The 23,448-nt window shown below is 44.2% G+C and overlaps 2 protein-coding genes across 8 annotated transcripts in view; one reads left to right on the plus strand and one right to left on the minus strand.

The window, feature by feature from the left end:
• The window catches only part of LOC125721587 (NACHT, LRR and PYD domains-containing protein 12-like), a 340,829-nt gene that overhangs the window by 242,990 nt on the left and 74,391 nt on the right, over positions 1-23,448 (minus strand). The window lies entirely within an intron of this gene.
• On the plus strand, positions 11,411-15,289 carry LOC125721599 (G-protein coupled receptor family C group 5 member B-like). 3 transcript variants are annotated; one of them, XM_048997572.1, is made up of 6 exons: positions 11,411-11,747; positions 12,523-12,786; positions 13,036-13,109; positions 13,429-13,509; positions 13,975-14,931; positions 15,231-15,289. In XM_048997572.1, exon 5 carries the CDS (start codon positions 13,977-13,979, stop codon positions 14,886-14,888), a length of 912 nt encoding a protein of 303 aa, XP_048853529.1. In that variant the 5' UTR covers positions 11,411-11,747; positions 12,523-12,786; positions 13,036-13,109; positions 13,429-13,509; positions 13,975-13,976; the 3' UTR covers positions 14,889-14,931; positions 15,231-15,289. The 3 variants fall into 3 exon arrangements, with proteins under 3 accessions (XP_048853529.1, XP_048853530.1, XP_048853531.1); XM_048997573.1 differs by lacking the exon at positions 11,411-11,747 and having other exon boundaries at positions 12,485-12,786; XM_048997574.1 differs by lacking the exons at positions 11,411-11,747; positions 12,523-12,786; positions 13,036-13,109 and having other exon boundaries at positions 13,269-13,509.

Genomic DNA, 23,448 nt, shown 5'->3' on the forward strand with positions numbered 1-23,448 from the left:
TGTAGAAATTTCCAGCCAGAGACTTGGTTCCTATATGAAGAGAATATTTTATTTTAATTCAGGCTAAGAAACTACAGAAAACCAGCTCTGCATGTGATCTCCCCTTTACTGCACAAGGAGGGCACACACATCAACAATTAGCAATGCAGCAAAATACAGATGAACAATTTCTCACAGTTTCAGAATAAATCAGATTTCTCTGTAATTCAGAGATTGTCTAAGACTTCTGCTAGATCATTTTCTGCACTTGAACCTAATTTCAAGATAAATGACACCTGGGTCTATTAAAAGAAGGTGATGCTGCCTGACCCACCAACCAAGGCTGGGAGGAAAGGGAGGAATACTAGTCAAAGGAAGGAAGAAAAGCAGCCCACCCTATCTCATGGTCATGGATACAAAAGTCAGGGAGTGTTACGAAGAAGACACCACACTTAAGACCATTGGTTTTATGCACTGAATTACACCAGATAGAGTTTTTGCATTCTAGCTGTGTTACGTAACATTCCTCAGCCTTCATTTGTTTCCACAGAATGCAGGACATAATTTAGGGTGCCAAACAAGACAGCGGAACTGTAGTATAGCCAATTATTTGTTTCAGTAGTTTTATAACAACTCGAACATAAAATGTTTGTTTTTCTTAGATAAAAGTCCAGTTGAAACAGACTTTATTTTTAAAAGTTAGATTGGATTTAAGAGATGGAACTTGTGTTAATACTGCTTTGATTTTGAGGATGAAGTCTGAAGTGTAGGTGACGTGTAACAGGTTGTTATTATACTTTTAATTTATAATTATACAAGATTCTGTTTTCCTTCTTCTGTCTAACCTGATGGGTACAATATCCTTTAAACTTTCCCATGATGCTTTTGTCCTGCATCGCCCCTCCCTCTGTCTTTTCCCCTTTATAAGGGTCCCGACCTCATTTCCTCTTCCCTTTGGTGTATTGCACACGCGGGAAGAGGTGAGGATCTAGTGGCAGGGTCCCCCGAGTTAGTAAATCAATTGTATAATTATGACCCATATATTATATATTATATTTGATTTATTATTCATCATAAGCAGGGGATAGAAAACACGTCTATACATAAGTATATACATTGTTTTACTTTGTGCAGAGAGAGCGAGAGGGCCAGAGCATATGAAGTTTACCCCTTTCCTTATTGTTCCCAACAGTTTCAATAAAATCCGGGAACGACAACGACATCTGTAATATCCCTTCCTCCTGCACCCCACACACACCTGATAACACCCCAAAACACAATGCAGAGTATAGGCAGGGAATGACCGGTTACATAGGTACACTAGTGCGGCTTGTAAATATGCCCTTAATTTATGCCTGAATATCCCTCCCATATAGTGGCTGACCACATATCATGTGAAAGACCCGGAGAGAGTGAGTGTATATATATATATATATGTATGATGTGCATGTGAGAGACACCATCGGAAGTCCGGTTCAGTTCCTCAGAGGCACTACTATGGAGGCGCTTACAGTAATAAACTTGCTGACCGCAAAAACTGGCACTATGATGGAAGTTATGCAGAAGTGCATAGTAGATGGAATAATTTTTGTACCTCAATAAGATTGTATGCCTTTTGCCTGTGTCTCCAGCCAGTGCCGGGGGTGAAACGCGCCTGCAATTATCAGCGGGATAACATTATCGTTCTTTTTATTCTGTGGAAAATGAAAGACCGATTTGCTGGCCAGATTTATTTATGAATCATAAACATGTTCTGGGCTATATAAGTAAAGTCAGGGCTCTCAAGTCTTATGCATTGACTGTGAGACACTTGCATTTCAACCAGTTCACATGCTCACGCGCCGCACCTTATGTTTGTCAAGCTGAGAAGTAAGGGTTATGGTTATAATTATCAATAAATAATGTACTTCCCTGTGAAACAATGATGCTGGATGTTTATTAACTATTATTATGATGGTGGGTTATCAAACACAGTAGCTGGCTACCTCAGACATAAGACGCCCATTACGTACCTGTGTATCACCTATATGGGCTTGGAATCTGTATATCAATTGAAATAATTATTCATAGCCCAGATAGCATCATGTTATTGTTTCAGCGTTGAAGTATAGTTAAATGCATTGAATTATGCTCAGTGATAAATTATCAGCATTGAAACTGAATTGATTTTTGGTCAGATGTTCAATATTGAAAAATTAATGGTGGCGAAACCTTGATATAAAGTGACTTTTTCAACATTGAAAATAAGATGCTGAGTTAACATCAATATTATTGAAAATAAAAATGGAAAAATGAATTTATGGGGGGCGGCATGATGGTGCAGTGGTTAGCACTGTTACCTCACACCTCTGGGACCAGGGTTTGAGTCTCTGCCTGGGTCACGTGTGTGGAGTTTGCATGTTCTCCCCATGTCGTCGTGAGGTTTCCTCCGGGTACTCTGGTTTCCCCCCACAGTCCAAAAACATGCTGAGGCTAATTGCAGTTGCTAAATTGCCCGTAGGTGTGTGTGTGAGAGTCACTGGTGTGTGAGTGTGCCCTGCAATGGGCTGGCCCCCCATCCTGGGTTGTTCCCTGCCTCATGCCCATTGCTTCCGGGATAGGCTCCGGACCACCCACGACCCAGTAGGATAAGCGGTTTGGAAAATGGATGGATGGATGGATGTGCACCAAAGCACACACGTTTTTTTTCTGGTGGCTTAAACACATTTTTGTAACTACTGGCTATTTTGCAAAAACTGCACACAAATAAAAAAACCACCAAATCAGCAAAATGTTGTAGGTCTCTTGCAAAAGCTAATAAATCTTGCTTAACTCTTCAAACCTTTGGAAAAATTTTATTTTTGTACCAATCAGTTAACACAAAACATCATCTTAATAAGCACACAATGCACTAACTACACACTGATGGTAGGAATGGAAAACACATCTGGCTTTTGCTTTCTCTGTGCACGAGGTATGTCAATTTGAGGTCATACTTTTGTCATAAATAGTTCTGTAAACACAATTCAAGATTCAAATTTCAAGTATGAATGTTTATTCACATGCATCAAAAGAAACATAAGACAACATACAATTTCACTGAGAGAGAGAAAAAAAATCATTCTTCTCGTCTCTTTGCGTCCGGCCACAGAATTTCATCAACATCACATGCAATGCTTTCTAGTCCAAGGCACCGGGGAAACTCTCCTGGAGTGCCTTATCCTGGCCTGACATGATGCCTGGTCAATATCCTCGCATGCCTCCTCCATTGCCTGTAAAAGAGCCATGCGTTGATGGGGATGACGATCATAGACCTTCCAGCACCAGGCAGAGAAGAATTCTTCAATCGGATTCAAGAATGGAGAGTAAGGCGGGAGGTTGAGTACAGTGAAGAGTGGGCGACTGTAAACCAGTTGCGAACTAAAGCAGTCCTATGGAAACTAATATTGTCCCATATGATGACATAACTGGTCTGTGAACATTAGTGAGCATATGATGTAGACTGTCCAGGAATGTAATAATGTGTGCAGTGTTACATGGGCCCAGGGTTGCATGATGGTGAACAGCACCGTTCTGACTTATAGCTGCACACATAGTTATGTTACCACCACGCTGTCCTGGGACATTGGTTATGGCACCGTGTCCAGTAATGTTCCTGCCATGCCAACGCGTTCACTGTTTCTTTCAAAAGGGACTCTGTAAATGTGCTTCATCCTGATTCTGTTGCATGCCAGTACACGAGATAATGCAGAGATGCTCACATTGTTCATGTTTTGGGAGATGGTGTCATCCTTTATTATACGCTGCTATATTTCTCGTAGCCTAATGGAATTATTTGTGATCACCATATTAACTATATGGGTCTCTCGTTCTTCAGTGAACATTCTTCCTCTGCCCCCAGGTTCTGGATGTCTAGCAGGTCTGTAGAGTAACCATTTCAGTTTTTACCTGTACAGCATTGTTGTGTTTCTCATTAGAGTGTAGTACTATTACAAAACGTACTGTGAAGTAACTGTACTAACCGATTCTCATTACAGTATTGTACCACTACAAAACGTACTGTGAAGTAACTGTACTAACCGATTCTCATTACAGTATGGTACCACTACAAAACGTACTGTGAAGTAACTGTACTAACCGATTCTCATTTGGAACCGTCCTTATGATGCCTGCTACAGCGTAGCGGCTCAGGTCAGGCTGAACCCATTGGCCAGCTTCCCTCAGGGTCATTCCATGGTTGATCACATGATCCACTGTTGTAGCTCTGATGACATCAGTTATTATATTTCTTCTTACCCTTCCTCCTTCCTCTTCACCTCCTCATCCTCTAAATTCACCTCCTAGTCTTCATCCTTTTCCTCACCCTTCTCTAATTCTCACTCTTCTCAGTCTTCCTTCTCCCTCCATTGTTCTCCACACTGAAAGCTTACTGTACCTGTGGCTTATTTATAGCTCTCATGCTGATTGCAAAGTGAACTAATTATCTAAAACCGTTTTCACATGTGCCAGTGTGGCCAGACAATTGGCAAAATAGTGTAAACAATAGCCATAAATGTGTATAGTTTTACTAGGAATGTGTTGATCATTTGGAAATTGTGTGTAAAACAGTGAGTTGTGTTTACAGTTCCGCAAAAAGAGTGCTGTGCAGTGGATTGTATTTACACATTTGCAAATTGTGTGTTACAAAAGTGCAAACTGAGTGCAAAACAGTGAGTAATTTTGCTATAACTATTAATAGTTTTATAAGAATCATTTTTAGTGTTTAAGCATTCAGAAAATCTGTAAAAAAATTAAACAGGGGTGACTGTCCATTAAGCTAATCTGCAATCCTATTACACATAGACACATAGCATGACACAGTACTGTTTTTGACTTTTTCTTTTAATCCACCGCGATTGTGATGAATGGGGCAAGAGAACAAAAACCACAGAAATGGCTCTTTGCATGCTAGCCAGTGACTACGCGAGATGGTATAGTCTCTGGTTTTACTAGAGAAGGCTTGGAGGAAAATGCTGTGGAAAACTGATTATTTTGTGTCTTCTCTATGCCTGGGCTCTCTAGGAAAAGCATAGAGACCATATGTACCTCTACAATTGTGGAGATTTCTGTGGGGTGCACATATATAGTATATATCAAATTTATATTATATAGATTATATCTAAGCATCATTCATACTCAAGTGAGAAGACAATTATAAATTCATGTTATGAAAAGGTTTCTGTGTCGGAAAGGTACAGAAAGAGCCTAACGCAGGTTTACAGGAAACAAAGGTGTGGTGTAGAACACAAGGACATGGACAGAGAAAGGCAATGGCACAACCCCTCAATATGATCAATTCATCTACTCTGTGTCGTCCTCCCAGCTGTCAAAGTAATTGTCAGCAAATGATGTACTTGACACTTACATTATTTACGTGTCAAGCCGTTCGGACGTTTTAACACGTCTTAAAACTACGTGTTAACGCGGCCAATCTGAACGTCTTAACATGTTTAAAATTGGGTGCTACCACTTTATCGGTTTTATGGGGAAGCCTTGCAAACAGTCATTGCAAGAAGAGAAAAATGTTCCTCGGTCACTACATAATGACCTCAGGTGGCTGATTGACTGTCAGTGCCTGATCTGTTCCATGTTTTTACAGTTTTTTATTAGATTTGTTTAAAATACGTGGGAAAAAAATTAACAATGCAGTCACAGAATAATTATTTTGCATTTTAAAATAGTTTAATACTGCAGCACAGGAACAATATATGCAAAAGTATGGCAAGGCGTTTTAACATTTAATCGCTAGACTGGATATGTATTGCAGATATCTCTACTTCAATTCTTCCTAGTCAAAGAGAGCATTTCAGATATCCACAGTGACATTCTTCCTATCCACAATTGTCATTTCAGATATCTAGAATGGCTATGCGACGTACATCCGGTAAAATATAAGGCAGCTAAATTATTGATGCCATTCATACTGTTGCTATGACCGTTCACTATAAACTCCTTATTACAAATAAATGAATAACTACATACGTTTCTTTGCTGAATATATAGTTTTTGCTGTTAATGCAGAACAGAAAGTGATCAAAATGATAAGTTTAGCTCATCTGCACTGTTCACCACAAAGACACCAGTGCAATTAAATCAATATTAGCCAGATTTACCATTTTTGCTCCAGTTTCATTAAATGTTAAAACTGCCAGTTATACTTTGTAAAGATTTAAAGATAACTGTTCTGCCAGTTTAAATAAACCCGTGATTCACCCCTCCAACAAATGGACTGTGCCGAAAACAACATCACAGTCACGTTTGACACGTAATACATACGTTGCCTATACGTAATAACAACGTAGGACTCACATGGCTGAACGTAGAGACCACATGACTACAATGTACAGGGCATGTACTGCATACGTATAGCCCTTACGTCAAAAGGGGTGTGTACGTTTATGCCAACCAATAGCATAGATGCATTAAAGGTACAAACGTCTTAAGAGGTTCAAATTGGCCGCATTAACATGCAGTTTTAAGACGTGTTAAGATGTCCGAATGGCTTAACACGTAAGTAATATACGTGTTAAGACATAATTTGTTTGACGTGTTGACATGGGCGTCAAAGTAGATGTTAAGTCCCAAATGGCCTTCCATAATAAAGTGATCTTTCAAAATAAAATCACAATCAAATTCTTCACCCTTTGGTTATTATTCTGTGTGCCTTCTCTTATATGTAATGAAATAGACCAGGGTGACAAAATAAGTATTATATACAATGTTGTCATGGAAATAAATCAATACTTATGTTTAATCAATTAGCCTATGATTACGGTTCAAAAGAAAATTGCGAAGAGCCATTTTCCTTTGAGTCCCAATAATTTAAATAAAACCACATATTTGTTGATAGTGATGTATTTGTGATTTTTTTCTATAGATCATCTGCAGTATATGGAGTCCCTTAGATGTCAGGGTGAGAAAATATATTTTTAATTGTTTTGTGTTTCCTCTCAATAGTTTTGCGTTCCCTCACAATACTTGTCCTAATAATAATAACTGTACTCTGTCCATTTAAAGTACAAAAGTTAGAATTTATGGATTAATAAGTATAAACCAAAATAATACAGACATGTCCAGTTACGTGTACTTTACTGTTTACAGTAACTCGCAGTCATTGGACACAGTGCAATTATTATTATCATCATTATTTGTTATTATTATTATTATCCATCCATTTTCCAAACCACTTATCCTACTGGGTCGCGGGGGGGTCCGGAGCCTATCCCGGAAGCAATGGGCACGAGGCAGGGAACTACCCAGGATGTGGGGCCAGCCCATCGCAGGGCACACTCACACACCATTCACTCTTACACATGCACACCTATGGGCAATTTAGCAAGTCCAATTAGCTTCAGCATATTTTTGGACTGTGGGAGCAAACCGGAGTACCCGGAGGAAACCCCACGACAACATGGGGAGAACATGCAAACTCCACACACATGTGACCCAGGCGGAGATTCGAACCCAGGTCCCAGAGGTGTGAGGCAACAGTGCTAACCACTGCAGGACCATGCCTCCTGTTGTATGAGTAATATAATGTAAAAATTAAATTCTATTTTATGTCCTTCATAAAGTACAAAAGGCAAGCATATCACACAGGTAAAACACCCACATTTAAAAAATGTTTTCATGAAAGTCTGTAATCCTGAAGAGGAAGTGTGACAATCGTGAGTTTTTGGGCAACCACAGAAAAGCAGAAAAATAAGTAGAGACAGTGAGATAATTAGTGCCAGTCAGATGATAGACGTATACAGTATGTGAGTCAAAGATTCTTCATATATTAATCATTCCCATTCAGGTAACAAATCCTTAGAAATCCATTCCTGAGCATCATGCCAAGAAGCACCACTTGTTTACTGATAACTGCTTTCATGTAAACTCTGCTGTGCTGAGAGTAAAGATGAAGAGGGAGAGACAGCAAGAGGCTGCTGACGGCAGAGAATGCAGGCGACATGGAGGGGAGTGAGAAAAGGAGCAAATATTGATGGTTAAGAGTGAATAATGACGTCACAGCAGCCTGATCCTGATGTTAGTTTAATATGCTTCTAAGTTTGGCCTGTGGTGTGTATTTCAGATACAGCATTTAATCAGGGAGACTGAGTGTGAGTCAATGACAGAGAGAGAGAGAGAGAGCAGACAGGCAGGTGAAGATGAAGGTGTATTAGGGAGGAGGGGGGAGGAGCTTGGACCATCACCAAATCAGCCAAATGTAAATGTCACGTCTATCAAACAGGAGACCCTGCATTCATGAGAAATGGTTTAAAGATCACACTGGGCTCCATTACAGCTCCCCCTCTTCTTAAGGGGGGTTCTTTGTTTCTACTGTGCAAAATAATTTGTAACACAAATGTCTAAACTGGCATGAAAGACAGATTCAGCTCTTGTGAAGACTGGCATGTGAAACTGGAACAGGCACTGGGGAAATTCAGTGCACATAAAGACAGGCAGTGCCACAGATTAGCACTGATGACATGGATTCAGAAGATCAATCCTGTTAATATTCAACCTTCAGATGAGCTGGAAAGAGCAGCAGCAAGTGAGGAAAAATCTTCTGGAGTTAAGTACTTGGCACGGCAAGGCCTGGCTTTTCGAGGTGTTGGTAAGGAGAGTGGGAATTTCAAGCAGCTTCTAATGCAAACAGCAGAGGGCGATGCAGAGCTGACCATGTGGCTGAAAGGCCACTTTGATTTCACCAGTGCTGTTTAACTGTAACACCTGTTCCTGGGTTGCCCTCAGTCCTTGTTATTGGTTATGATTCTCACTGTCCTGCACTGTGTCTTGTTAGCTGTGTATTTAAGTGCCTGTTCTGCTTCTGTTGTTTCATGGTTCATTATAGCTGTATGTATGTATATAGTTCTCCAGTTGTGTTTATTCCATCATTTAGTTCATTCCTGGTCATTTGCTGTTTATTTTGGATCCATCCTGATCCTTTTGGTTTTGATGTGTGAGTTGTAATAAACCCTATTTTTCCATCCGTGTCATGTACTGCCGCAACCAGAAGAGGGCAGAAGATATGGCACAAAAACAAAGGAAGAAGCCTAACTTTAAAAAAACTTCAAAAAACATCAAGACTCATCCAGCATGGGGTGGTGGGTTAACGAATAACACAAACAATCAAAGAGTAAGCAAACAAATGAGAGAAAAGATGCAGAGATGACTGAGAAGCAGGGGATGACTGGAGAAGAGACGACAGGACCAGAAGACAGGAGGGATACAGGGAGAGCGGAGAAGAGAGTATAACTGAAGAATGGGAGAAGAGGAGAGACTACAGAGAACATAGATGACTGGAGGGGAGGGAATATAGGACCAACAGAGAGAAGGAGGAAGGGCTGTGGAGGAGAAGACAGGATAAGAGGGGAAAATGTGAGCAGAGAAGGACAAACACCCCCACTGCCCAGCAAAGTGCACTTGTAAGTAAACCACAATTTTAGCCTTGGGCTCAATATATGGACTTGTCTCTGTGTAGCGATGCATAGAATCCTTGACACTGGTTATGACTGTACTGTATTAGTCCTAAACCTGCCATTATAGTGTAAGAAGAAAAGATTTTTTTTAATAAATCATTTTAAAAAAAGGTAGAGCGATGTAGCCCCTGGAGAAGTCCCCCCCCCCCCCCCCAAAGCCCTGTTTATTCCCTTCTAGCTACCAGATGAAACTCACAATGCACCCCAACGCCACCTAACTTCTCTTCCACATGATGCACCTTATTTACCCTTTGAATCCTGTCCATTATTGAGCGTTTTTCTATCCATTTGATTATAAGTTTATTACACTGTATGTACATTAGTCAGCCATTTTCCGGAAAGTCTGGGCTACTCAGATATGTCATAATTCGATTTGTAAATGCTGACAGTCTTGATATTATCCTTCTTATCAGGAAAAACTACTTCTGCATATAGATATTTCTCAATTTTTAGTCTCATCTAATATAAAAATTGGCAGGTAGTACAAATATAATCTTATAAATGCTGAGATTAGAGTATCTGCGATGCAGGAATGCAGGGGTTTCATTGGGGCCCTTTCTATGGCTTAGTACTGTGAAGGAGTACATGGTTAGTGCCAGGCGCAAATGAATATCTTTGATTTTGCATCCATTTGGTAACTTGTTGAAGTTGTCTGATAGTCAGTAATACATGGTTTAATTAATATGATTCTTTATTTACTACTTTATAACATCTGAAAGAAACTGAAATAGGAAAGCTTATTTTAATTTATGTTCCACTGGATAAACACAGACATTACAGACGGTTTTAGAGTCTAATGCTGAATGTTGTTTGCTATGATTTTTCTGCCTGCATATGCTGTGATTGGTGCAGTGAAATTTGAGAATGTGTTTGTGGTCAGTATCATAGCCTCAGACAACAAACCAACGCTGTAGCGTGTCACTGTGTTTACATGTGAGAGGGGTTCCAGTTACATAAGGGACTCGTTCTAATTGTTTTGACGGAGCTCGACAAACCTAAAAAATAAATGCTGGTGTTATCAAAAACTATGTCATATAGCTATATTCCAGATTTATTACAGCCAAACACATCTCGGAGCTCCGAGGAACCTCCTTCTCCTTATATTTCCCTCTATCCCACTCTTCTCATCCCTCCATCCCTCAAATACTGTGTAATGATGATATGTGTGCATGTGGAGGGTGAGGGATGGGCGTGGAAGGTAATAGTTAATTAAGTGGCTACACCTGGGTTGTGAGGGATCTGGGGTTAATAGAGGCAGTGGGAGGCGCGTTAGGGAGATTTGGTCTGGTAGGCACCGTACGCGTTGGGTCCCGGGGGAGGTGCCGCTCGTATGCCGTTTAGGGCTGCCGGTGGTGAAGCCAGAGAGTGGGCGGTAGGGACAGTTCCCGGTGCGGTAGGGCGAGGACAGTCAGGACAGTGGGGGTAGGAGGCTATGACCACTGCTTAGATGGGGTGGTTGATAGATGGGAGTAGCGGCACCCTCATAGGGACGGATTGGCGGTGGGGGGGTGGGATTCCCTTTCCGTGGGACGTTCTAGGTGACGGACCGGTGTGATTGTTCCTTCCCCGGGGGAGGGTCCTGATCCCTGGGGGGGAGGGGGTGTTCTGTTTTAACTATGTCTTTATTGTATGTGTGTTACGTGTGGTTTAAATGCGCAGTGTAACCGCTTAGGGTCGGGACAGGACTATATACAGTAGGCGGTTCTGGTCCCGTAACGCTTGCCTGTGCCCGAAGTGTGGGGATTACTGTGCATTGCAGTGCTATTGGTGTGCCGTGCCCTAATGGGGATGTTGTGTGGTGCGGGATTTACTGTGTGGTAGCGTGGGTTAACACACGCTTAAAAAGGGGTGGTGTGCTACGGGGAGAAAGCGGGACCGAACTCTTTGTGAATCCAGATCCGACCCAATGGGTCACTGCATGAATTGTACTGAATAAAAGTATCTTTGTACTTTTAGCTGCAGTCTGGTGGTGATCTGTTCTCCTTTCACAGCCTCTGACGCTAGTTTAGGTTAGTTGCACTGGTGGCAGCGGTAGGATCATTTCTTTCCTTTGTGGTTTTCCCGTTTAGAAATCTAGAATTAGCTTTAACATGTCGGAGGCCGAGGATAGTGTACAATCTCCTAATTATGAGGGCGCTGATTGTCCTGTTACGTCTAGAGAGTGTTTTCTCAATCTCCCGGTGGCCCCCCTGCTCACCCAATATTTATACCGGAAACTTTTAATGGTGTGGGGCGTGAGTGGTCTGACTGGTCGGAACAATTTGATCTGGCGGCTGAGGTAAACAGGTGAGATGATTCTCTGAAAATTAAGTTTATGTCTTTGCTATTGTGTGGCCGTGCTAGGGAGATGCTAACTACATCAAAAACCAAATGAATTAAAAAACGCGGAAAATAATGTTGAAATGAAAATATATTTTTTGACAGCGATCGACGACCTGTAATATTTTTGACGATGTCGCTGCTATATCGCTATTTGTAAAAAAAGGAAAAAAATAGTTACTGGAAAAGCTACAGCGTTTTAAAAGTATTTGCTCTACCGATAAGCTACTGAAAGAAGTAAAGTTAGTAGCGTCGATTATTTTAGTTAGCTACTCCACAACACTGGACATAAAAATAACTGAACAATGTTAACATTTTCGTAATTTAAGCCCTCTCAACAGAAGCACTTTAATGAGAATATTTGAAAAAATTAACTGATAACATATCAGTTATCTATATTTTTTTAATTTACTTTGAAAACAGACTCAAATTAAGCCTATACGAAAAATTCAGAAGCCTATACAGTCTCAAATGAAGCCTGTTGCGTTTTTATACAATCGGTCTGGGATTCCGCTTAACGTCACGCCCGAAGCTCACACTTTGATTGCAAACAGGAAGAAACATAACTATTGTCACGTATATCGGCGGATGTCATCAATTAAGCCTGCATACTGGAGACTACAAAGGGACAGCACACGAAACGGGGGTTGCGAAGTATTGCCAATGTTTCATTTCTATATCGAGCGCTTGCTTGTCCAGTGTCATTCCCTCGTTCCTTACCTTGCCTGCCTTCCTTTCCCAGAGCAGCCCTCGTCCCTGAACCTCCCGTCCTGCCTTCCCTGCCAGCCCCAGGATCTCTCGTCTCCCCTTCCCTTCGTCTCCGTGTCCTGTGCCTGCCTGTTGGACTGGATCTCCCCGGCTACCGAATCTACCTTCTGTCCCCGACCATTCTTCTTGCCTGGCCCATTGAAAGCCTGTTACCTGCTCGATCTAATAAAGATCGCGCTGTTCCGCATTCCTGGGTCCGCGTTTCCCTGCCGAGGGTGTCCTAACAATTATGTCTCCAGTAATAATTTTCTGCTAATAGCATTAATTCTCTTATTTCGGTATCGGTGTACTGCATGTACATGTTATCACCATCAAAGAAAAAAAACGCGTTATGACTTATCAGTCATTATTATTGTTTTTGTCGTTTATTTAATCGTGTAGCAATACTGCCACTTGTCATATTATTAATTGCGTATTTATATAATATTAACCAATGACCAATCTCTGTATCTTACTAGCATCTTTTGTGCATTTGTCTTTGTATCAGCCGTAGCGGTCTGCAGGGGGAATCGCAGAAGCTGGAGTTTCTTAGAGCGCTGCATGGGTTTGGACAAACATTAGGTATTGGTAATATTACTGGACAAAAATATATCGTTATTGGTGTCCACCAAAGTTTCCAGCACTAGCTACAAGAAATGAGATTGAATGCATTTGCTCGTTTTTATTCGTATTTATTTTTTAAAAAGTTTCCTTTTTAAAGCTTACATTATATCCGTGCTTTTTAAAGGTTATATCTCAATTTTTCAAAAGTAAACACAAAAAGGATGACACTTAATGCCCCCTCCCTGCCCCCACCCTATTTAGAACGTTAGCGTTCCATTACGTAAAAAATGCAGTACTACGTCATGATGCACCGCTTATAAATAATCTGTTTGATAAGGGAGAAGCAAACACAAACGATTCGTGAGTGCATCGTACGTGTTGTAAGAGCAAGTGAAGCTGAAAGACATTGACAGTGAAGGTAAGGCCTCCCCTTCAAAATGTATACTTCACTTAGATCAAAGGTCTTAAACTAAAAAAAAACGCTGTGATATGCTAAACTACCGACCGCAAAACGTGCAGACTGGCGGGTGTCAATTGCGCTGGAATGACATTACATGGTTTTAATTTTTCTCTGATATCGGCTGGCCATATACAGTAATTTGTTTGAGACCCCTGAATTTAAATAATAATTATTTTTTATAACGATGGTGGCCTATATAATGTGCCGATTTGCTTGTGAAGTTGTTCAGCTGGTTGACATGGCATTGATTACTGCTTTTTAAGAAAGTGCATGTAGTCTCACACTGTAGAAGTCCATTGCTCAGCTGTCAGCATGCTCAGCGTGTCGCCTGTGATGTGTCCTGCACAGCAGCAGGCTACATTGCGTTTAATGGACTAATACTTCTTCAACCCATTAAATGATTCCTTTCTCTCTCCCTGCCAGTGATGGCTCCCTCTATTAATCTCTTCACCTTCCTCGTCCTGTCCCTGGTGGGGGGCAGCTCTTCATGGGACGAAGCTTCGCCTTGCGGATCCGGCTCCATCCTGACAAGGCCCTACACGGCCTTGTGTGAGCTGGATGCGGTGTGGGGCTTGGTGGTGGTGGTGGCGGCAGCGGCGGCGGCCCTCGCCTCGCTGATCCTGCTCCTGGTGGTACTGTGTCGCCTGCGGAAGATCACAGAGGCTGAGGAGCGCAGCGGGGTGGCGCCGCTACTCCTGCTGCTCGCAGCCATATTTGGGCTCTGTGGCCTCAGCCTGGGATACATCGCTGAGCAGCAAGAGAGCCTCTGCTTCGCCCGGCGTGTCCTGAGGGGGGTGTTGCTTGCTATCTGCAACACATGCCTCGTGTTTCATGGTCTGCGACTGCGCCGGTTGGGACAAGGTGCTCATAGCCCCAGCACAGGTCAACTGATGGGGCTGGCGGTGGCCTTGGCCGTGTTGGATCCGGAGTGGATCCTTCTAGCCACGATGTCCACATGCCAGCCAGCCTGTGATTACCAGCCGCTGGACTTTACACTGGCCACCACTTATGTGCTGGTCCTGCTCCTGGCAGCACTGGTGGGGGCGGCCTGCAGTCTGTGGAGGCAGCAGCCTCGGTGGAGGTGCAGGACCACGTGGCTGCTCATCACCTGCCTGGCCTCAGTCCTGCTGTGGGTGGCCTGGATCACCTTCTGCCTGTATGGCAACGCGGCGCTTGGCCTGTCCCCAACATGGGACAACCGGGTACAGGCAGTGGTGCTGCTGGCACAGGCATGGCTGCTCATACTGCTGCACGCTGCTCCTGAGGTCCACGCCACCTTACGGCCCCCGTCCCGCATGAGAGAGGCCAGTTTAGAGGAGGGCCTTTCTCACCTGTAGTTTGGAGCAAACCGGGACTTCGTGTTCAGTGACAACAACTCAGGTATGGTACTTTGTTTTCGCTTCTTTGACCTACTCTGTGACTCTGTGTGTACTTGAGAGAGAGCATAGCCCTCGCTCTTTCCTCACATGGAGCCCCTACTGGAAGTCTGTGGAACAGCAGCATATAAACAAGGTCTATGGACCTTTCCCTGTAACACAGATCTCACTTGAGCAGAGCTTAGGTACCATGGCTGCATGTGCCCCCCCCCCTAACAATCCCCCCCAAAAAAAAAATGTGAAGTATGACTACTGCACTGCTGAAGGATGTTTACATGATCAATATCTGTCTCTCTCCTGCAGGTGTCCTCCCCAGCCCCCAGGAAACATTACATTTTAAATAAATAATATATATATCATCATCTCTGGAAGTGGTGTGTTTTTTTAGGGTTAAAAAGTTGAGAAACATTCAATGGTCATCATCATACCATATATCAGTAGCCCAGGCACTGGTCAGTTCCTTCACTCTACTGTTACAGACTTTCATGAAAACATTTTTTAAATGTGGGTGTTTTACCTGTATGATATGCTTGCCTTTTGTACTGGACATAAAATAGAATTTAATTTTTACATTATATTACTCATACAACAGGCGACATGGTCCTGCAGTGGTTAGCACTGTTGCCTCACACCTCTGGGACCCGGGTTCGAGTCTCTGCCTGGGTCACATGTGTGTGGAGTTCTCCCCATGTCGTTGTGGGGTTTCCTCCAGGTACTCCGGTTCCCCCCACAGTCCAAAAACATGCTGAGGCTAATTGGACTTGCTAAATTGCCCGTAGGAATGCATGTGTGAGTGAATGGTGTGTGAGTGTGCACTGCGATAGGCTGGCCCCCCATCCTGGGTTGTTCCTTGCCTCGTGCCCATTGCTTCCGGGAAAATGGATGGATGGATGGATGGATGGATTACTCATACAAACACACACATCTGTAGGTTCTCAACTCTAGGTTTATATCAAACACATTAAAGCCAAACAAATGCAAAAAGTCCATGTATCGTTTGTCCTTGGGTTTTCCAGTCCAAAACGAAATCAGGAAAACTAAACAACAGCAGCGTTTTTTGGTTTTTCTGTCAGAAGGGGAAAAAGCGAAAAGCAGAAAACAAAAAATCAGGCTTCATATTTTATCCTAAAATGTAGAAAATATTACAAAAATACACCATTCTAAGGGTGGGTGTTTCCAAGCTTATGACTGGGACTGTTAATGTTGTAAGATTAAGATAAAGTTCACATTAGGCTGTATCTTACATCTCTGGTATCTGTTAGATCTGAATTTACTCATAGAAAAGAAACAAAAGAAGGTGATTTTACGGTTTTCCCATTTGGTTTTAAAACAGAAAAACAACAAATTTATTTTTGTATGACGCGTTATCCCAACAATACATTGTCTCAAAGCGCTTTACAGCATCCCCACCCAAAGCCCCCAGTGAGTAAGACATAGGTGACAGTGGCAAGGAAAAACTCTCTAGAAGGAAGAAACCTTGGGAGGGACCAGACTCAAAGGGGGAGCCCAACTTCCAGGGGCCGGCAGGGAGAGTCGAATAGAAGAGATGGCTAAGTGCCAAGTCACATTGTCCAAATCATAGGATTTGAGGCACAACCGGGGAGCAGGGAGGTGATGACAAGCCCGTGCCGACTCTCCTTCCAATCGCTAGGCAACCAGAAGTAATTAGGCAGCGGGTCATACATGGAAGATGGCACAGGCAGAACGCGAGCTGGATGCAAGGACGTCATGGGTACATGTCACATGTAGCAGGGTGTGCTGAAAATCTTGATAGATTGAGGTCTCCAGGCAGCACACCCCAGGAGGAGTTGGGGAAATAAAATGTGCAATTAGTCAAAGTATAGGGGAGACTATAGGCAGTGCTAACAGTTAGGTGAGTGCAATATGAAGTGCAAAGTGCAAGCTCCGGCAGATATGGCAATGGCAGCATAAGTAGGAGGGAGAGGCAGGTGGGAATGCAGGCATGGGGAGTCCCTGAAATGTCAGCACTCCAGTTCCACAAGGGATGGTGAAGCTAGAGTGACAGCGCTGACAGTTCAGTTTATCTAAAGCCAATGGCATCGAACGCCACCCAGCTCTACACCTCACACTGTAGGTCTGACTGGTGGCAGCGGTGGGATCATTTCTTTCCTTTGTGGTTTTTCCGTTTAGAAACCTAGAATTAGCTTTAACATATCGGAGGCGGAGGATAGTGTACAATCTCCTAATTATGAGGGCGCTGATTGTCCTGTTATACGTGTAGAGAGTGTTTTCTCAATCTCCCGGTGGCCCCCCCTGCTCACCCAATGTTTATACCGGAAACTTTTAATGGTGTGGGGCGTGAGTGGTCTGACTGGTCGGAACAATTTTATCTGGCGCCTGAGGTAAACAGGTGGGATGAGTCTCTGAAAATTAAGTTTATGTCTTTGCTGTTGTCTGGCTGTGCTAGAGAGATGTATAGTGGGATGCCGAGTGAGGCTAAAAGTAATTATGGGTTGTTAAAAGCGGCTATGGCAAGGTGTTTTGAACCTGGTGATAGTAGTGATTGGAATAGAGCTAGTTTTACCACCCGTCGCCGCCTGCATAGCGAGACGGCAAGGGAATTTGGTAACGCCTTACGGAGATTAGCCGCTAGGGCTTATCCCACGGCTGATCATCGGATTTGTGATCTGTTGGCAAGAGACCAATTTATTACGCATTTTGCTACCGGTGATTTTCGGGTTAGCCTGTGTAGTGCCAAGCCTAATACGCTGGAAGATGTCATTGAACTTGCTTCTGAAATGGAGTTGCTGAGAAGTTTGGAGCAGACTTCTTTGCCACCTGACGTTAAAGTGAGGGGAGTGGTGGAGCATAAATTAGAAAGGGATGAACAAATGGAGGTGTTGTTGGGGGTGGTAGAGGAGTTAAGGCAGGAGGTAAAATCGCTTCGTACCACGGTGTCTAAGATGGAAGAGGGGATGAAAAGCTTTCTAAGTAAATATGGGGTGGTGTTGGATTTTGGTAGGAAGGAGTGTCGGGTTATGGGTCAATTATTACCTCTCCTTGTGCCAGCAGATGTGGACAAGCCTCGGGTCGTCATGGTTCCAGAAGATACTGTAATCCCCCCCCCCTCGAAGTGAGGCAATCATTGCTGGTAAGGTGGAGAATACAGGTGCGGCTGCTTTTGAGGGTATGTTGGAGCCTTTGGATTCGGCATCTAGCCAGTGTAATATAATGATGGGGGGATGAGGGTAGGTACCTTGCATACGGGTATTGAGGTGAGTCGGAAAGCAGAGAATGTAGACCTGGGTGAGGATGAGGAGGATTCTGTTGTGCCCTGGACAGTCGATAGGCTTGTAACATATTTTGATTGCACCAGAAGGGGTTTGCCTCATCCGATATGACTGGTATTTATACCGCGTTGCAGAAGAATTTGTCTGTATTTAGTGCCGGAGAGGGAGATTTGGGGAGAACTCGCCTGATGTTGTATAACATTGATACTGGTGAGGCGAAGCCGGTAAAGTTGCCTCCCCGCCGTGTCCCCCTCCATTTGCAGGAGGAAGTATCTGGTCACTTAAAGCAGATGCTGGAGAATAACATCATTCAGCCCTCGAATAGCCCTTGGGCAGCGCCGGTGGTTCTGGTACGGAAGCGAGATGGTGGCCTTCGGTTTTGCGTTGATTATCGAAAAATTGAATGATGTTACCCGTAAAGACACGTACCCCTTACCCCGAATTGATGATTCGGCCAATCAGTCTAACTTGTATAACTGGTAAAGTTATGGAGGCTATAATCAAAGAGAAAATGGTAGATTACCTGGACTCTAATAACATTTTGCGGGATAGCCAGCATGGATTTAGGAGAGGTAGATCCTGTTTAACAAATCTCTTGGAGTTTTTTGAGGAAGCTACTCAGGAAGTTGATGATAAGAAGGCCTATGATGTCATCTACTTAGATTTCCAAAAGGCTTTTGATGTTGTTGCCCACAAGAGGCTCCTACTTAAACTCAAAGCGACAGGTATTTTAGGTACCGTAGCGACCTGGATTGATAACTGATTAACAGATAGGAAACAGCGAGTAGTTATAAGAGGCACAATGTCAAAGTGGGCTTGCGTTCATAGTGGGGTTCCGCAGGGTTCGATTTTAGGACCACTATTGTTCCTAATTTACATAAATGATATGGATACCAATATATACAGTAAACTGGTGAAATTTGCAGATGACACCAAGGTGGGTGGTGTAGCAGATACTGAATTAGTGGCTCAGCAGCTACAGCGGGATCTTGATTTAATTAGTGACTGGGCCGATACCTGGCAGATGAAATTTAACATCGATAAATGTAAGGTACTCCATCTAGGGAGCAGAAATATAAAGTACAGGTATTTCATGGGTGTCACTGAAATAAAGGTAGCTGATCATGAGAAAGACCTTGGTGTGTATGTTGATGCTTCCATGTCCCATTCTCGCCAGTGTGGGGAAGCAATAAAAAAGGCCAATAGGATGTTGGGGTATATCTCCAGGTGTGTGGAGTTTAAGTCAAGGGAGGTAATGCTAAGATTATACAATTCCTTGGTGAGACCTCACCTAGAATATTGTGTGCAGGTTTGGTCACCATATCTTAAAAAGGACATTGTGGCCTTAGAAAAGGTGCAGCGTAGGGCCACAAAAATGATTCCTGGTCTTAGAGGAATGTCATACGAGGAACGGTTACTTGAGCTAAATCTGTTCAGTCTCAAGCAAAGGAGACTGAGGGGGGACATGATCCAGGTATATAAGATTCTAACAGGTTTGGATGCTGTTCAACCAAATAGTTACTTCAGCATTAGTTTAAATACACGAACTCGTGGCCATAGGTGGAAATTAGCGGGAGAACACTTCAAGCTGGATTTAAGGAAGCACTTCTTTACACAGCGTGTAGTCAGAGTATGGAATACCCTTCCTGATAATGTAGTGCAAGCTGAATCCTTGGGTTCCTTTAAATCAGAGCTAGATAAGATTTTAACGACTCTGAGCTATTAGTTTAGTTCTCCCCAAGCGAGCCTGATGGGCCGAATGGCCTCCTCTCGTTTGTATAGTTCTTATGTTCTTATGATGCGTTGGGTAGTTTGAGCAAGGCTTGCTGGTTTTCTACATTGGATTTAGCCAGTGGGTACTGGCAAGTCGAGGTGGATCCAAAAGATAAGCATAAGACGGCGTTTATCACTCGTCAGGCCTTTTCCAATTTAATGTGCTGAGTTTTGGCCTGTGTAACAGTCTGAGAACTTTTCAGCGTCTCATGGATTTAGAGTTGGCGAGTCTTCAGTGGACTACTTGTTTGGTGTACTTAGACGATACAATAATATTTGGCCGTACCTTTCAAGAACATCTGGACCATGTGGATGAGGTTATAACGAAATTGCGTCAGGCTAATCTGAAGGTTAAACCGGCGAACTGTAACTTGTTTGCCACAGAAGTGCAGTATTTGGGCCATATAATATCGGCTAGGGGTGTGAAAGCTGATCCGGCTAAAGGGGAAGCTGTGCGCCAGTGGCCGGTGCCTAAAAATCAGACAGAGGGGAGGAGTTTTGTGGGCCTTGCCTCTTATTGTAGGAGGTTTATTCGGGGTTTTGCTGAACTTGCTCGTCCTCTGCTCCAGCTGACCGAGAAGGGCAGACGGTTTACATGGACAGAAGCTTGTCAGGCAGCATTTGAACAGCTCAAACTTAGTTTGATGTCTGTACCAGTCCTGTCTTACCCCGACCCTAATAAAACCTTTATATTAGATACGGATGCGAGTGATGCAGGTATTGGGGCAGTATTGTCCCAGGTAGAAGGGGGACGGGAACAGGTGATAGCATATGCTAGTAGGGCTTTGACTAAACAAGAAAGGAAATATGCAACAACCAAGAAGGAGTTAAGTATGGTTACCTTCATAAAACATTTTAAATACTACATGTTGGGGAAGGAGTTCATCTTACGGACAGATCATAACTCCTCCAACTTAAGATGGTTGCATAATTTCCAAGGTTTAGAGGGAAAGTTGGCTAGGTGGGTGGAGCAGCTGGCCAGCTTCCAATATAAGAGAGTGCATCGGCCGGGTCGGGGACACGCTAATGCGGATGCCCTCTCTAGAGTGCCCGCTTTTCTGCCAGTAACCTCAGACTCACCGCCAGCTACCCAGGAAAAAGGGGGAGAGGTGATATGTGCTGTGAGAGAGGTGTGTCAGGAGGCAGTGGCATGTCAGGAGGAGTGTGATGAGCTGGGGCAGGATCAGCAAGGAGATGCTGAGCTGCGGGAGATTTTTGCTTTAAAGGAAGGGAGGGAGGGCAGGCAGTCAGCCTCCAAATGAGTTGTGGAAATATGCATCAGTGTGGGATCAGTTGCAGGGTTCTAGGTTGGTACGATATCCACCTTTGCATTCTGATGCAGCAAACCAAGTCCAGGTTGTTATCGACAAGACTTTGGTGCCAGAAATTTTGAGGCAGTTGCATGATGCTACCACTAGGGGTCATTTGGGAATACAAAAGTTGCAAGCAAAGGTGAAAGATCGCTTTTATTGGCTGGGATGGTTTGGGGATGTTAAGCACTTGTGTCGGGAGTGTGTGGATTGTGGTTCCCGGAAAGTGGGGGGGAAACAGGGGTGTGCCCCGCTGCAGTCTGTTGTAACCGCTAGGCCATATGAACGGGTAGCATTGGACATTTTAGGGCCATTACCGGTAACTCCAGGGATGAATATGTACATTGTGGTCATTGGGGATTATTTCTCAAAATGGACTGAGGCATTCCCTCTCCCTAATCAGGAAGCTTCCACTGTGGCCCAGGTCTTGGCGGAGCAGTGGGTCTGTCGCTTGGGGGCCCCTCGCTCTATCCATACAGATCAGGGCCGAAATTTTGAATCAAATCTATTCAACGAGGTGTGTCAATTGTTGAACATTCAAAAGACTAAGACATCAGCTTATCACCCCCAGTCAGATGGGATGATTGAGAGGTTTAACAGGACATTGTTGGCAATGTTGTCTCTCTTTGTGGAGGAAAATCAGTCCAATTGGGATGTTTTGTTGCCTTGTGTGATGATGGCTTACAGGAGTAGTATTCACTCTAGTACTGGGGTTACACCGTACAAGGTTGTTTTTGGGCAAGAGATAGTGTTGCCAGTGGATGTTATGTTGAATCTCAACGAGGGGGAAAGATTTTCCTTTGTAACGGAATATGTGGCCAGACTAGGGGACATATTGTCCACAGTGGTGGGAGCAGTGAAATGTCATCAGGCAAGAGCTTCGGGTAAGCAGAAGCAAGCTTATGACTTTAGAGCGCAAATCAAGTACTATTCAGAGGGGAACTGGCATGGGTTTGGAGGAAGGCTAGAAGACGGGGGTTATGTACAAAGTTACAGAGGAGGTTTAAGGGTCCATATAAGGTGGTGGAAAGGGCAACGGAGGTATTGTATCGAGTGGTACCAGTGGAAGGGGGAAGTGAGGTGGTGGTGCATTTTAATCGACTTAAACCATTTCTCTCTACTGTAACAGAGGCTGCCAATCAGGAGGGCAGAGACCAAGTGATGCCTGTTGGTACCCTGCCTGAGCTAAGAGATTCCCCCCCTGGTGGTGGCCATCCGCAACCACGGCCCTTAGTAGAAAAGGGTGGCGAGATGGAGGAGGGGGTGCCAGGGCTAGAAGTGTGGGCAATGGCAGCGAATCGGCCAGAAGAGGCAAGTGCAATTGGATCAGGGCAGCAGGGGGAAGGGGACCAGCCTACCTGAACCTGGCGGAGCCGAGCCCGTAAGGTCCCTCCAGAGCCACACAGCGATGGGCCTGCTGCTATGCATGGGGCCAAGGAACAAGAACGGAGGGAAGGGGCTCCAGTTCAGAAGACTCGTCTGCGACGTCAGAGGAGGCCACCAACATGGTCCAAGGACTATGAAATGTTGTGACTCAAGGACGAGTCTGCCCTAAGGGTGGGGGGAGTGTAATTTTGATGTGTGGGGGGTGACGGATGGGCGTGGAAGGTAATAGTTAATTAAGTGGCTACACCTGGGTTGTGAGGGATCTGGGGTTAAGAGAGGGAGTAGGAGGCGCGTTAGGGAGATTTGGTCTGGTAGGCACCGTACGGGTGGGGTCCGGGAGGGAGGTGCCGCTCGCATGCCGTTTAGGGCTGCTGGCTGTGAAGCCAGAGAGTGGGCTGTAGGGACAGTTCCCGGTGCGGTAGGGCAAGGGCAGTCAGGACAGTGGGGGTAGGAGGCTATGACCACTGCTTAGACGGGGTGGTTGATAGACGGGAGTAGCGGCACCCTCATAGGGACGGATTGGGGGGGGGAGGGAAATTCCCTTTCCGTGGGACGTTCTAGGTGACGGACCGGTGTGATTGTTCCTTCCCCGGGGGAGAGTCCTGATCCTCGGGGGGAGGGGGGTGTTCTGTTTTAACTATGTATTTATTGTGTGAGTGTTCTGTGTGTTTTAAATGCGCAGTGTAACCGCTTAGGGTCGGGACAGGACTATAGAGGCGGTTCGGGTCCCGTAACGCTTGCCTGTGCCCGAAGTGTGGGGATTACTGTGCATTGCAGTGCTATTGGTGTGCCGTGCCCTAA

The sequence above is a fragment of the Brienomyrus brachyistius genome, unplaced genomic scaffold, assembly GCF_023856365.1.
Source record: "Brienomyrus brachyistius isolate T26 unplaced genomic scaffold, BBRACH_0.4 scaffold34, whole genome shotgun sequence".
Lineage (NCBI taxonomy): Eukaryota > Metazoa > Chordata > Actinopteri > Osteoglossiformes > Mormyridae > Brienomyrus > Brienomyrus brachyistius.

Coding starts and splice junctions, on each gene's coding strand:
- LOC125721599 (XM_048997572.1), top strand. CDS start 13,977: ATGGCTCCCTCTATTAATCTCTTCACCTTCCTCGTCCTGTCCCTGGTG.